The 12896-nt window shown below is 37.1% G+C and overlaps 1 protein-coding gene across 1 annotated transcript in view; it reads left to right on the forward strand.

The window, feature by feature from the left end:
• The window catches only part of LOC102827982 (cullin-associated NEDD8-dissociated protein 1-like), a 59661-nt gene extending 47250 nt beyond the window's left edge, over positions 1–12411 (forward strand). The window contains exons 12-15 of the mRNA XM_006859530.1: positions 6697–6866; positions 7677–7841; positions 9523–9630; positions 10403–12411. Of these exons, the coding sequence (XP_006859592.1) occupies positions 6697–6866; positions 7677–7841; positions 9523–9630; positions 10403–10627 (668 nt within the window). The 3' untranslated portion in view covers positions 10628–12411. The remainder of the gene's footprint in view (positions 1–6696; positions 6867–7676; positions 7842–9522; positions 9631–10402) is intronic.
• The last annotated feature ends 485 nt before the right edge of the window (positions 12412–12896 follow it).

A 12896-nucleotide genomic window follows, 5' to 3' on the forward strand; every position in this document is an offset into this window, starting at 1 on the left:
GAGATGAAATCTGTCCATCCTTTATAGAGTATTTTGATTGTATATTTTCCAGACAGATTTTTTTTTTTTGTTCTTTTGGCAGTCCATGATATATTGAGTGATTGAGGGCCAGAGTCTTGGGTTCCTCCTGTCTTTCTGATCAAATAAGCCCGATCAAAGTGACACCTTTCTAAAGAGTTCTTTTGTAGTGTATTTGTCCCCTCTGTATTTGGAGTCCTGGTATGGCGCTGCAGGTTAATGTGTTGGACCACAAAATTGGTTTGAACTACAAAGTTGGCAGTTCAAGCTCACCAGCCGCTCCTCAGAAACCCTATACAGGGTCATTATGAGCTGGAATCAACTCAGCAGCACATAACAACAATATACTTATCTGGAATCCTGGTGTAGCATTGATGGTCAATGTGCTGCATTACAAAGTTGGTTTGAACCACAGGGTCAGTGGTTCAAGTTCACCAGCTGCTCCTTGAAAATCCTATGCATGGTCTCTATGGGTCGGGACTGACTTAACAAACAGCACCATACACTTACCTACTGCTTTGCCGAAAATGGCCATGCGGGTGAAAGCCGGTCCAGAACTATGCCTGACGGCCAGGGTCTCAGTTTCCTCCAGTCTTTCTTTTCAGTAGGTCCCGTCTTTTTCTTTTCTGAGTTATGCTCCACAATTTTTCCCACTCTATCTGGGGCATACTGATGTGATCCCATTTCCTCCCAGTGGTTCTTATTTCCCAACTCTTCTAAACTTTGTTCTTTGGTAAATTTTGTCCTTTTGATCTTGAATGGTTTTATTTCGTGACTGCTACTTCCATGTGTACTCAGAAATTCATTTTGTTGACTGTTCCCATGTTTTAAAAAGCCCTTTATTTACAAATTGAGTGACAAGCAGATCAGATCATCAGTTTTACATTCAACAAAGCCTGTACTTTGTTTAATGCCAATAATTACTATCCCCTGCATGTAACAACTGTTACCCTTATCCCACTTTCACCCTGTGGTGTTTATTTCCATTCCACCAACCTCTTCCCAACCCTTCTGATTTTTGTTCTTAGGTAAATGGTGCCCTTTGGTCTTGAATGGTTGACCATTCCATGGTGAGCATGCCTTACTTAATTACTGTTGCTGCCTTGGTTGGAAATTGGGCCATGAGAGTGAGTTCTTGTCTAGATCTGAGGAGAAGCCAAGAGCCACAGTCTCTGGTTTCTCCAGTGTCTTTTTGACCAGGAAGCCTAGTAAAAGGATAATAGCTCTGGTGCGCACCTTTCCTGATTTTAAACCATTCATTCTCCCATTGTTCTCTTTGAATGATTGTCTCCTGTTCTTTATACAAGTTCCTCATGAGCACAGTTAAATGTTCTGGAGTACCCATTCTTTACAGTATTTTCCAGAGCTTGTCCTGATCCACACAGTGGGAAGCCTTTGCATAGTCTATAAATTACAGGTAAAATCTCTCTGGTATTCTCTGCTTTTAGCCAAGATTCTTCTGATGTCAGCATTGATATCCCTAGTTCTATGTCATTTTCTGAATGTGGCTTGAATTCTTGGTAGTTCCTGTTGATGTACGGTTGCAACTGTTTTTGTGAATTATCTTCAGGAAATATTTACTGTTACATGATTTTTGCATTTGTCTGTTCAACTTTAATATATTTGTATACTGCCACTCTCCCTCCCATACCTATTAATCCTGTGTATTTGTCCAGGTATTTACCCATAGAATGCTTTGTGTTGCATGGTTGTGTATATGCCATTATTTTTTAACTCTATTTACTGTAACCTTTGTATTCCTCCCTGTCTTCCATCATTTTTCTGCCAACCTCTTTTTGCTTACTGCCTTTTCCATCACCCAAGTTAACACATGTCCACCATGGTATGGTGCTATAGGAAAAGCACTGGACTTCAAGGTCAGTCGGTCCAACTCACCAGTCACTTCTTGAAAACCTGTACGGGGTCTCCTGTGAGTAAGAATCGTGACTCATTGGCACTTTAACAATAACCCTCTAGTCAGGGAATTGTTTTCCCTCTCCTCCTACCCCTGGTAACCATCCAAGAATGTTTCTTTCTATTTGCTCCCATTTAAAAAATAATCTTTTAATTGGGTCATTCACTGTGTTTAAAATTGCCTTTAGTTTGAGTCACCTATATACATTTGATGAAGGAGCCCCTAGTAGCATAGTGGGTTATACAAGTTGGGTTGCTTATGGCAAAGCTCGGTTCCAGTTCACCCGCTGCTCTGTGGGAAGCAGGTGAGAGTTTTTGTGCCTGTAAAGATTTACAGCCTGTTCACATCCTTCGAAACCTTTTATAGTGTCACTATGAGTCTGAACCAGCTCGACAGCATGCAGCCCCCACCACTATACATTTGACAATATGTTGATAACATAAGATCGCTTTAATGGATAAAGTAAAAAGATAATTGATTGATCTAACCTGGTGTGATGTTGTAGGATAAGGTCTGAACTAACCACAAGGTAGATTGTTCAGACTTTTTAACAGCTACTCCTTAGAACCCTATACAGGTTTGCTATGAGTCTGGTGAACTAACTCAACATCACTTAACAACCACAATCAGCCTGAAGTTTGCCTTTAGATGTAAATGAAACTTACTCAAGCAATTAGGGCCCCAGTTTTCTATTAATGCTTGTACTCCTTCACTTCTCAAAGGGATCTATGGGAGTTTCAAACGACCTGAGGATAATATTAATTGCTGTTGAGTCTGTTCTAACTTAATAGCAACCTCCTATAGGATTTTCAATGAGTGGCTGGTGGGTTTGAACCACCGAGCTTACAGTTTGCAGTCCAGTGATTACAGTGCCACACCAAGACTCCAAAGATGGTGCTTGTTGTTAAGTGCTGCCGCGTTGACTCACAGCGACTTTGTATAGGGTTTCTGAGGAGTGACGGGTGAGCTTAAACTGCAAGTCTTGTGGTTCAAACCAATCGCATTAATTAACAGCGCTATACCAGGACTCCAAAGCTAATATTGTTGTTTGGTGCCATCGAGTTGGTACCAACCCATAGAGAGAGACCTTATGCACAGCAGAATGAAACACTGCCCGATCCTGGGCCAACTTCACTACTGTTACCACGCTTGCATCCATCGATGCTGCTACTTGGCCAGTCCATCTCGTTGGGGGTCTTCCTCTTTTTCTCTGACCCTTCACCTTACCAAACATGATATCCTTCTCCAGTGATTGGTCCCTCCTGACAATATGTCTGAAGTATGAGAGACAAAGTTTGGCCATCTTGGCCTCCAAGGAGCACTCTGGCTGCACTTCTTCCAAAAGCTAATGTTAGATAGAACTAATTCCTGAAGGACTTTTAAGAGGTACACCATAAAGACTAGAGATATGTCTGTTTCTGTGATTTTTGTGAAGTTAAGAATTTGCTTTTGGGGTTTCTTAAGATTTTATAGCTCTTTTGTTTTATATTGTCTTCATCACTGGTTTCCCTATAGTTTGTTGGAGCCCAAAACTCTCAATTTGGTTTTGTGTCACCTTGTGGCTAGGAGAATGAGTATACAAACAGAGAGGATGGAAGAATGTGGTAGAGAAGTTGTCCAACTTCATGCCATTCTACAGTGGAGCAAAATGGGGCAGAAGAAAGTGAATTTAGAACAACGGAAAGGGATTGCCATTTCAGAATAAGGGAGGTAAAAACACAAATGGGATGCTCTTGTTGGGTCTCTGAAGTTTACTAATAATGGTTTGATGTGGCGCTCTAAGGTAGGCAGTTGACTGCTAACAACAAAGTGAGCAGTCCAAACATCAGCCACTCCTTGGAAACTCTACACAGGGTCACTGTGAGTCAGAACTGATTCATCAGTGTTTAACAATGTATGAGAATGTGAATAGCTAGATCTAAAGACAGTTTCCTGGCCAACTGATTGGAAGAGATATTTGTGCCTATTCCAAAAAAAGGTGGCCTCATGGAACGTGGAAATTATTGGAGAATATCATTAATGTCACATGCAAGTAAAATTTTGCTGAAAACAATCCAAACATGATTGCAGCAGTACATTGACGGGGGAGCTGCCAGAAATTCAAGCCAGATTAGAAGAGATTGTGGAACAAGGAATGTCATTGTTGATGTCACATTACATTGTTCTTGGTTGAAAGATAATTCTAGAAATGTGTTTACTTGTGCTTATTGACTGACTATGCAAAGTCATTCAGCTGTTTTAATCATAACAAACTATGGATAACATTGTGAAGAATGGGAATTCCAGAGCACTTAACTGTGCTCATGAGGAATGTGTACATAGATGAAGAGGCAGTTGTTAGATCAGAACAAGGGAATACTGAATGGTTTAAATCAGGAAAGGTGTGTGTCAGTGTTGTATCCTTTGACCATACTTACTCAATCTGTACACTGAGGAGAAATAATCCCAGAAACTGGACTATATGAAGGAACATAGCTTCGTGATTGGAGGAAGACTCATTAACAACCTGTGATAAGCATATGACTCTACCATATTGAAGGCTGTACCAAAACTACAGCCTTCAATATGGATTCCACCTCAAAATGAAGCAAATGAAAATCCTTACAAGTGGACCAATAGATAGCATCATGATAAATGGAGAATAGATTGAAGTTGTCAAAGACTTCATATTGTTAGGATCCACAATCAACGCTCATGGGTGCAGCAGTCACGAGATCAAATGGTATATTATATTGGGCAAATCTGCAAAAGATCTCTTTAAATTATTAAAGCGCAAAGATGTCACAAATCTGTTTTGGAAAAAGTACAGCCAGGGCTGAGTGTTCTTAGAAGTGAGGTTGGCAAGACTTCATCTATCACACTTTGGACATGGTGTCCGGAAGGACCAGTCCCTGGTGAAGGAGGAGGGTGGGCTAGAAAGAGGAAGTTCCCTCAACAAGATGGATTGACACAGTGCCAGCCAAATAATGGACTCAAACCTAACAATTGTGAGGATGCTGCAGTGCTACAGGCAGTGTTTTTGCTCTGTTGTGCTTAGGGTTGCTATCAATCAGAACATATTTGAGGGCAGCTATGTGATGCTGTGGGTTAATGAACTGGACTGCAAGGTCAGTGGTTCAAGCTCACCGGTTGGTCCTTGGAAACACTCAGGGTCACTATGGGTCGGAACCAACTCGACTGCACTTAACGACAACCAAAAGAGTCTTCCTTCCTTTTCCCACCTTGTTTTTTGTGTTGATGCATATAGATTCACATTTTCAGTGTTACACAAGACAGAGGTGGATGTCTGCACCATATATGCCACATCCCTAGAGACTTCTTTTCATGTTGCTACTAGTCCACCAATGTACATCATTGGTGTATTTATTCAAGCAGGTGATTATTCTTATTTAATTCAGGCGTTGTGGTATTTTGGAGCTCACCACTCATTAGGCAGCTTTTTAAATGTTAACATTCTGGGGTCAAGCAATTATGAACCACTGATTTAGTCTGTGTTACAATTTTGTTCATAGTAAGAATAGTGTGATATCTTACTGAGAATATATATATACACACATATACGCAACACCTCATTCCATTTAATCTTCTAATCTACAAACCTAGTGGTTCTGTACAAACAAGAGTGATGAGAGGGATAATAATTGAATACACGGAAATGTCTTTTAAACATTGTTGTTTTGTTTTTAATCTTATATGAACTTCCGTGGGTGCCAATTTGAGTTTCCAATCTATAGTGTCTGGAACCTTATTTTTCTTAGTCTTTAAAAATTGCTATTTTGGTACACTCACTTCTGCCCCTTACTTACCCGTGTAATCCAAAGTATTGCTGATGGTAGTGTTGAGACCACACTCATAATGGTAAATGCAATAGTAGATATGTATCAGACATTGTTTATCCCATTCAGTAGACCTAAAAGGTTTATAATCCTCATTTTGTAGACTCGGAACAGTCTTGTTCCGAAAGTGATTTGCCTAAAGAATTTGTCAGTTACAAGAATTACTTGAATTACTGTTTTTGTGACTCTGATCTTTGCACTGTAACATTTTCCCCATATTTGCAAAGTCTCGTACACTGAAATCTGTTCATAAAAGTAGCTAGATGTTCTCGTTGACTTTTTGTTCTGTGTATCTTCTTTTTATTCTCTCATAATTTATGAATTTCTTGGTAAGGATGGAAATTAACTAGGGCTTTTGTTTTTGTCTTCTGATACAGAATACTTATTCATAATATTCTGTCGTCATCTGTGTTCACCTTGTTCTATACTTTGAAATTCCTGTTTGATGTTTTTTAGATACTGTCACATCTTTTTGCAACTTATATCTCTATAAAGTATTTACAGAAGTGATGGTAGGGAACTTAATGAGTTTTTGCCCTGTGTCTATATACGGTGTTGTTGTTATTGTTAAGTGCCTTCGAGTCGGTTCTGACCCATAGCGACCCTGTACAGGGTTTCCGAGGCTGTAAATCTTTACGGGAGCAGAAAGCCTCATCTTTCTCCCGCGGAGCGGCTGGTAGTTTCGAACTGCTGGCCTTAAGGTTTGCAGCCCAATTCGTAACCATTACGCTACGAGAGCTCTCAGCTCCTGAAATGGTAGTTTAAATACTGCCACAAGAAATTTTGGACTCCCTTGATATTTTATCAGATTCTGTTTTCATGAGTTTCATTGGAGAAATAATAACCAACTATGAATTTTAAAATATATATAGCATATACTATTATTTTATGACTACCATAACTGTGTTGCTTCTGACAAATTTTCAGGCGATTTCCTAAAAACGTTGGAAGATCCAGATTTGAATGTAAGAAGAGTAGCCTTGGTCACGTTTAATTCAGCAGCACATAATAAACCTTCATTAATAAGGGATCTTTTAGATACTGTTCTTCCACATCTTTACAATGAGACAAAAGTTAGAAAGGAGCTTATAAGAGAGGTAAGTGAGTTGGAGTGCTTTATCTAAGCTTATTTTTGGCCTTTTAAACACTTCATTGTGGTAAAATATATATTACATAAACATTTCCATTTTTAAGTATATAAGGACATATTAACTGTTTTCACAATTGTGCAACTATCTATAGCCAGAGGTTTTTGCATTCACGTCATATAGAAACTCTGTACCATTAAGCAGTGATTCCTCATTCTCTTCTCCCCTGGCCCCTAGTACTCTTTAATTTACTTTTTTTGTCTCAGAATTTGTCTGTTCTTGTTATTTCATATAAATAAAATCATGCAATATTTGTCATTTTGTGTCTGGCTTATTTTATTTAGCATGATGTTTCTTTTAAGGTTCATCTGTGTTGTAATGTACATGTACTTTACTAGAACATAATATCTTAAGGCTAAATAATTCATTGCATGCATACACTACATTTTGTTTATTCTTTTCTCTTTTATGGATACTTGAATAGTCTCTAACTTTTGGCTACTGTAAATACTACGGCAGTTGATATTGATGTACAGATATCAGTACTACTGCTTTCAACTCTTTGAGGTTTATTCCTAAGAGTGGAATTTCTGCATCATATGGTAATTTTGTTTGTTTTCTATCGAAGCCAGACTTACTTTATTTTTCTCCCAGCAATGCATGAAATTTCTCATTTTAATCAGCATTTTTACCAACACTTGTTAGTTTTTTTTGTTTTGACATTTACTGTCTTAGTGGATGTGAAATGTTATTTCATTATGGTTTTGACTTGCATTTTGCCTTTTAAATATACCAGCATGCTCTTTCTTGTTTTAACAGGTAGAAATGGGTCCATTTAAACATACAGTTGATGACGGCCTAGATATTAGAAAGGCAGCTTTTGAGTGTATGTACACACTTCTAGACAGTTGTCTTGATAGACTAGATATCTTTGAATTTCTAAATCATGTTGAAGATGGTTTGAAGGACCATTATGATATTAAGGTAAGAAGTACTTGTTTATCAAATGTTTTAAAAGAATACTGTTTTTGTAGCAACTCTCACCCTTTATGATTTACTTAAATTTGAGAAAAATTGGATTGTCAATTATGGTTTTAGTAAATGATAATGTATAAATGTAATAACCAGTTGATGTCTACTGAGTTGCAACTCATGGCAACCGCATTTATATGAGTCAAATTAGAACTGGGCTTCCAAGCATTTTCAGTGGCTGTGACTTTTCCAATGTAGATCAGTATAACTTGACACACACACACATCTTATAAATGTATATGTACAGAAATGTAATATCATTTGGCTATCAAGTTGATTCTGACTCATAGCAACCCTGTATAGGGATTCCAAGGAGCAGCTGGTGAGCTTAAACCACCAACCTTGTGCTTTAAACTGACCTTGCAGTCTAGTGTATTAACCTGCATTGCCGCACCAGTTTCTAAGTGGATGGAAATCCTAAGAAATAATCTGTTGCAGCTTAAGTGAATCCTGCCCTTTAAGCATTTTTTGCTGTTCAGAATATAAGTCTGGGGCCTTTTGGGCTTAATATTGATTGTACAAGGGAACTTCCAGAAATTTGTGGGGAAATTCTATTGTCTTTTAATTTTTCCAGTAGCTGTTTGAAGCCCCCTCATAGTAAGTAGAATCCTGGTGTGATGTTATAGGATAAGCACTGAATTGCTAAACTTAAGGTTGGCAGTTCAAACCCACTAGTCGCTCCTTGGAAACCCTATACAGGGTTGCTGTGGGTTGGAACTGACTTGACAGCACTTAACAACAACAACCGTAATATGCTATGTATAATATCAAGAGTTTTGTCAAACGCCAACATGAAAGAACTGTCTTCAGATATGCAAAGCATTCTTAGTAGAAGGTAATGCTACAGCAAGTCATACCTCTTCCTAGATTTAGAGTGCTAACTCGCTCTTAATTGCTTTTATTTTCCTGTTTGCTTATGTTGGCTTTAAATATGAACAGTAAAGAGTGATTTGAAAAATAGATGAATTGTATCTGTCTCATGTACTCATAGAACTTTCAGTTCAATAGGGTAAAGTTGTACTTGAGCAATAATTTTGCAGTATTACCAGAACTCCAATTTGGTTTCTATAATTTAATTAGGAGAGTCCAAAAAGAAATAACGGGACTTCTGTGAGTTTTTAGTCCAAGAGAAAACTGATTACAGGTTATAGATGAATCTGAATAGCTAGGCCTTTTCTTTTTTTTAAGGAAAATATTAATTCAGTGAAAACTTAGTATTGAGTTTTCCATTTAGTTTAGATTTTCAGCCCTGGTGCACATGAGAATTTTCCAAAGGGGCTTTTAAAAAGCAATTGAATTTTTGAATTTATGATCTTATGCTGATAGGTTAAATAAAAATCTCTGAGGGTGGGGTTAAGAACTGGATATATTAATAAAGCTCCTCAGCAGATTCTAATGTGCCATCAAGATTAAGAACCACTTTTCTTGTTCTGAACTCAAAGATCACATTACAGGTGAGATCTCTCTAGCACTTGTACCTCAAATTCCTTGAGTCATCTGTGTGATTCAGAATACCAGTTACAGGACAGTGGAACTTTATTGTGCGTTATCAGTCATTTGTTTGTCAGAATTTAGATTTTGTGTTCCACAAATAATGCAAAGTCTGAATTTTGTATCTTTTTATTCCTAATAGATGCTAACATTTTTAATGTTGGTAAGACTCTCTACCCTTTGTCCAAGTGCTGTACTTCAGAGGTTGGACCGACTTGTTGAGCCACTACGTGCCACATGTACAACTAAGGTAATCAGTGATGTCAGCATCGACTGAGGCCAGACTTCAGCGTCTTCAGGAGTCCTAGTTGATGCTGTACTGTCGTTATCCAGACTTAATCAAATCATGTTTGCACCTTACCTATCTATCTGCTAGTTTATAAAGTTAACCTATGCATGTGAATGCTTTATAAAACAATATGGTTAAATGCTATTCGGCATTTTTTTAAATTGCTGTAACATGACATGTTATGTGGAATAAAATTTGATAGAGTCACCAAAGAGGAAGTGCTTAATTCTGGTTGGAGATGGCAGACTCATAAAGCTTTGTATGAAGGTGCTGACTTTTGAAACAGACTTTGAACAAATGGGGATGTTTTTTCTTTAGACTGAGACGATGAGCAGGGCTTTTTGTCTAACAGTGAGTATGCACATGGATGTCAGTGCATCCTGTATGTGAGGAATTCGGAATTGACAGGCTGTGGGGAATTAAAGGAGCATTTTCTTTTGAGAACTGAAAGTAGGGCTTGTTGAGCAGAAACCGCTCCAGGCTCTACTCTCCTTACTTCAACTAGGAGTGCTCTGAGTTTTTTGTTTTTACAGTGGGACATGGTATTAAGAAAAAAGCTACTGATATATATATTTATTTTTAGAAACACTGTACTTAGAATATAATATTCCCTTTGAATTTACAATAAAGTCTCTTTGCTTTATTTACCATTAAGAAAATTTTATGTGTTTACATTTTATTTGTGTAAGACTAATTCTTATAACATATAATCTCAATTTTCCCAATGTTACAGGTAAAGGCAAACTCAGTAAAACAGGAGTTTGAAAAGCAAGATGAACTGAAACGATCTGCCATGAGAGCAGTAGCAGCACTGCTAACCATTCCAGAAGCAGAGAAGAGCCCACTGATGAGTGAATTCCAGTCACAGATCAGCTCTAACCCTGAGCTAGCGGCCATCTTTGAAAGTATCCAGAAAGATTCATCATCTACTAATTTGGAATCAATGGACACTAGCTAAATGTTTGTTCAACATGGGGACCATTACATTGACAGTATGATGCACTGAGTTCACAGGTTAATCATAAGAGATGGAAAGAGAAGTATCTATAAAGGCTTCAAAATGTTCCATTTTTTTCCCCTCATGAAGACAGTTTGACTTCCATGGTTGCTTTTGTAGCATTTATTTCTGAAGTATGTATTTCCATAATCCAGAAGTTGTAAAACCACTAATGTTTTAGTGGTTAGGACATTTAAATGTAAACTAAACGTTAAGATTTATGGAACATGGAAATAACGTCCAGTCTCTATTTACCCTGTAATGTTTAGGATTAAAACGTTAAAATTTTGTGACCATGAATTTCTTTCTTTTATAAATTTTATTTAAAAATCAAAAATTCTACAAGACTATAACCATGTTTCTTGTACAACTTTTTGGTTCAGCAACATAAATTGATTTTTAGCTGGCAGACAAGGATATCCATATAAGAGTTGTTACATTTCAGAGGGTTTGGCAGTTTTAACAATATAATAAAGTATCAGTTTTTAAGTAGGAGATGAAAAATTAATACCCCCACTCCACCACCCCCACCACCCCACCCCCGTGGACACACTAATTTTGCATGAGTAAATTTATAAACCTATATTGTCTGTAAAGCAGCATGTACAGAGTATTCATAATACAAGTTAAAATAAGTATTAATTGTATTAGTGCAATTTTCAGATATTTATTTTTGCACAGAAAACATATCTGGAGAGTGAAAAAGGAGTAAAATTTTGAAACTTGGGTTTTCTTAATGCCAGTGTGAATTTGCAGGTGTTTTCAGCAGATCAAGTTACAATAACAATTTGCCACTTTTTTCTATTACAGATTTTCTTAAACATTTAAAATTTGAATATTTAAGTACTTTGTTTTTCTCAATTACCCATTTGTGTGTGTCTATTTCCATCAAGAAATTCGTAAAGTCATGTTTTTCTTTCATTCTCTTTGGAGCTCTTTATTCCTTAACTAAGGGTATAAATACTGTGTGCTCTTGAATTTTAATTTTAGGAATATTCTGAAGCCAGGTATTACAGGTTTGTTAACCGATAATGGTATTTTTTTTAGTTGAGGTAGATTTTTTTCCCCACTTTCTCTTGTAGAGCTAATTTTCATGTTGTATTTGGTAAGTGTTGACTTACTTTTCTTGATTAAGGGATCTATGCGGGGGGAATCAAAGCTTTGCAGTACCTTATATTGTAGTATAAGTTTTATTTAATATCTTTCAGTGAGCTCATTTCATACTGTAGCCTCTTCCTTCAGATTTGTGGTGCTCCTGTAACAGTAAGGACTAACTTCTGAAAACAAGACCATCTCCTAAAGCTGTGCAAACATAGTTTACATGTATTGAAGGAGGCAGTTACATTGAGTGACCAATTTTAAGCAATCAGATATTTGAAAACTGCACCTTTATTTTTGAAACTGTGAAATAGAAATACTTTTGCTGTATTATCTGCTTTAACATCTGGATATACAGTGGTTTTAATTGGTAACATAATGTGGTGATTAGATTAATAGCTTGGTTTCACATGTTCAGATGACATTGCTACTGGTAAGGATTTTGACTAGTGCATTGACATGGAACCTTACCTAAAGTTAGTGCCATTTCAAAATGTGGCAGGTGAATGTCATACCATAATTCGCATATAACTGTAATAGAGAATTATTTTAAGATGTCAGTATATTATGTACTATGCATATACCATGGTATAGATGTTGTGGATATATTTGGTTACATGGTTTCATAATAAATTATAATACTGTAGACACCGGGACCAAATAGAAGATTGACATGCATATGCTGTGTGAACGTCTTAGTTAATTGTCCAAAGTTAAATCCATATACTTTTCATGTATTGGAGTTTTCTTTAGTTTTATTTTACTGTTAAAAGTCCAAGGTGCTTTTCTTTTATTTCTCCCCACCCCTGAGGTGTCTCATTTTTCAGACAGCTGAAATTTTATTTTACTACAAAAATGGTCTTTTCTAGTAGTGACTATGGTTGTAGTGTGTATATATACCCACATATACACATATGTAACCAAGTGGATAGGGCTGTAGTGTGTATATACTCATGCGTACACATCTGTAATTAAATTAGTAACAGAAAGGCATGCTCAGATTTTAAATGCTGAACCTTTCTGATTAGTTACTTGTGGTAGTGATGTGGTTCATTTACAGAGATGGAAGTGGCAGTGTGGACTCCACTCATTCTGCTTACTGGTATAATTACATTGGGTTTAGTGCTTTTCC

This window comes from Chrysochloris asiatica, unplaced genomic scaffold (genome assembly GCF_000296735.1).
Source record: "Chrysochloris asiatica unplaced genomic scaffold, ChrAsi1.0 scaffold00033, whole genome shotgun sequence".
Lineage (NCBI taxonomy): Eukaryota > Metazoa > Chordata > Mammalia > Afrosoricida > Chrysochloridae > Chrysochloris > Chrysochloris asiatica.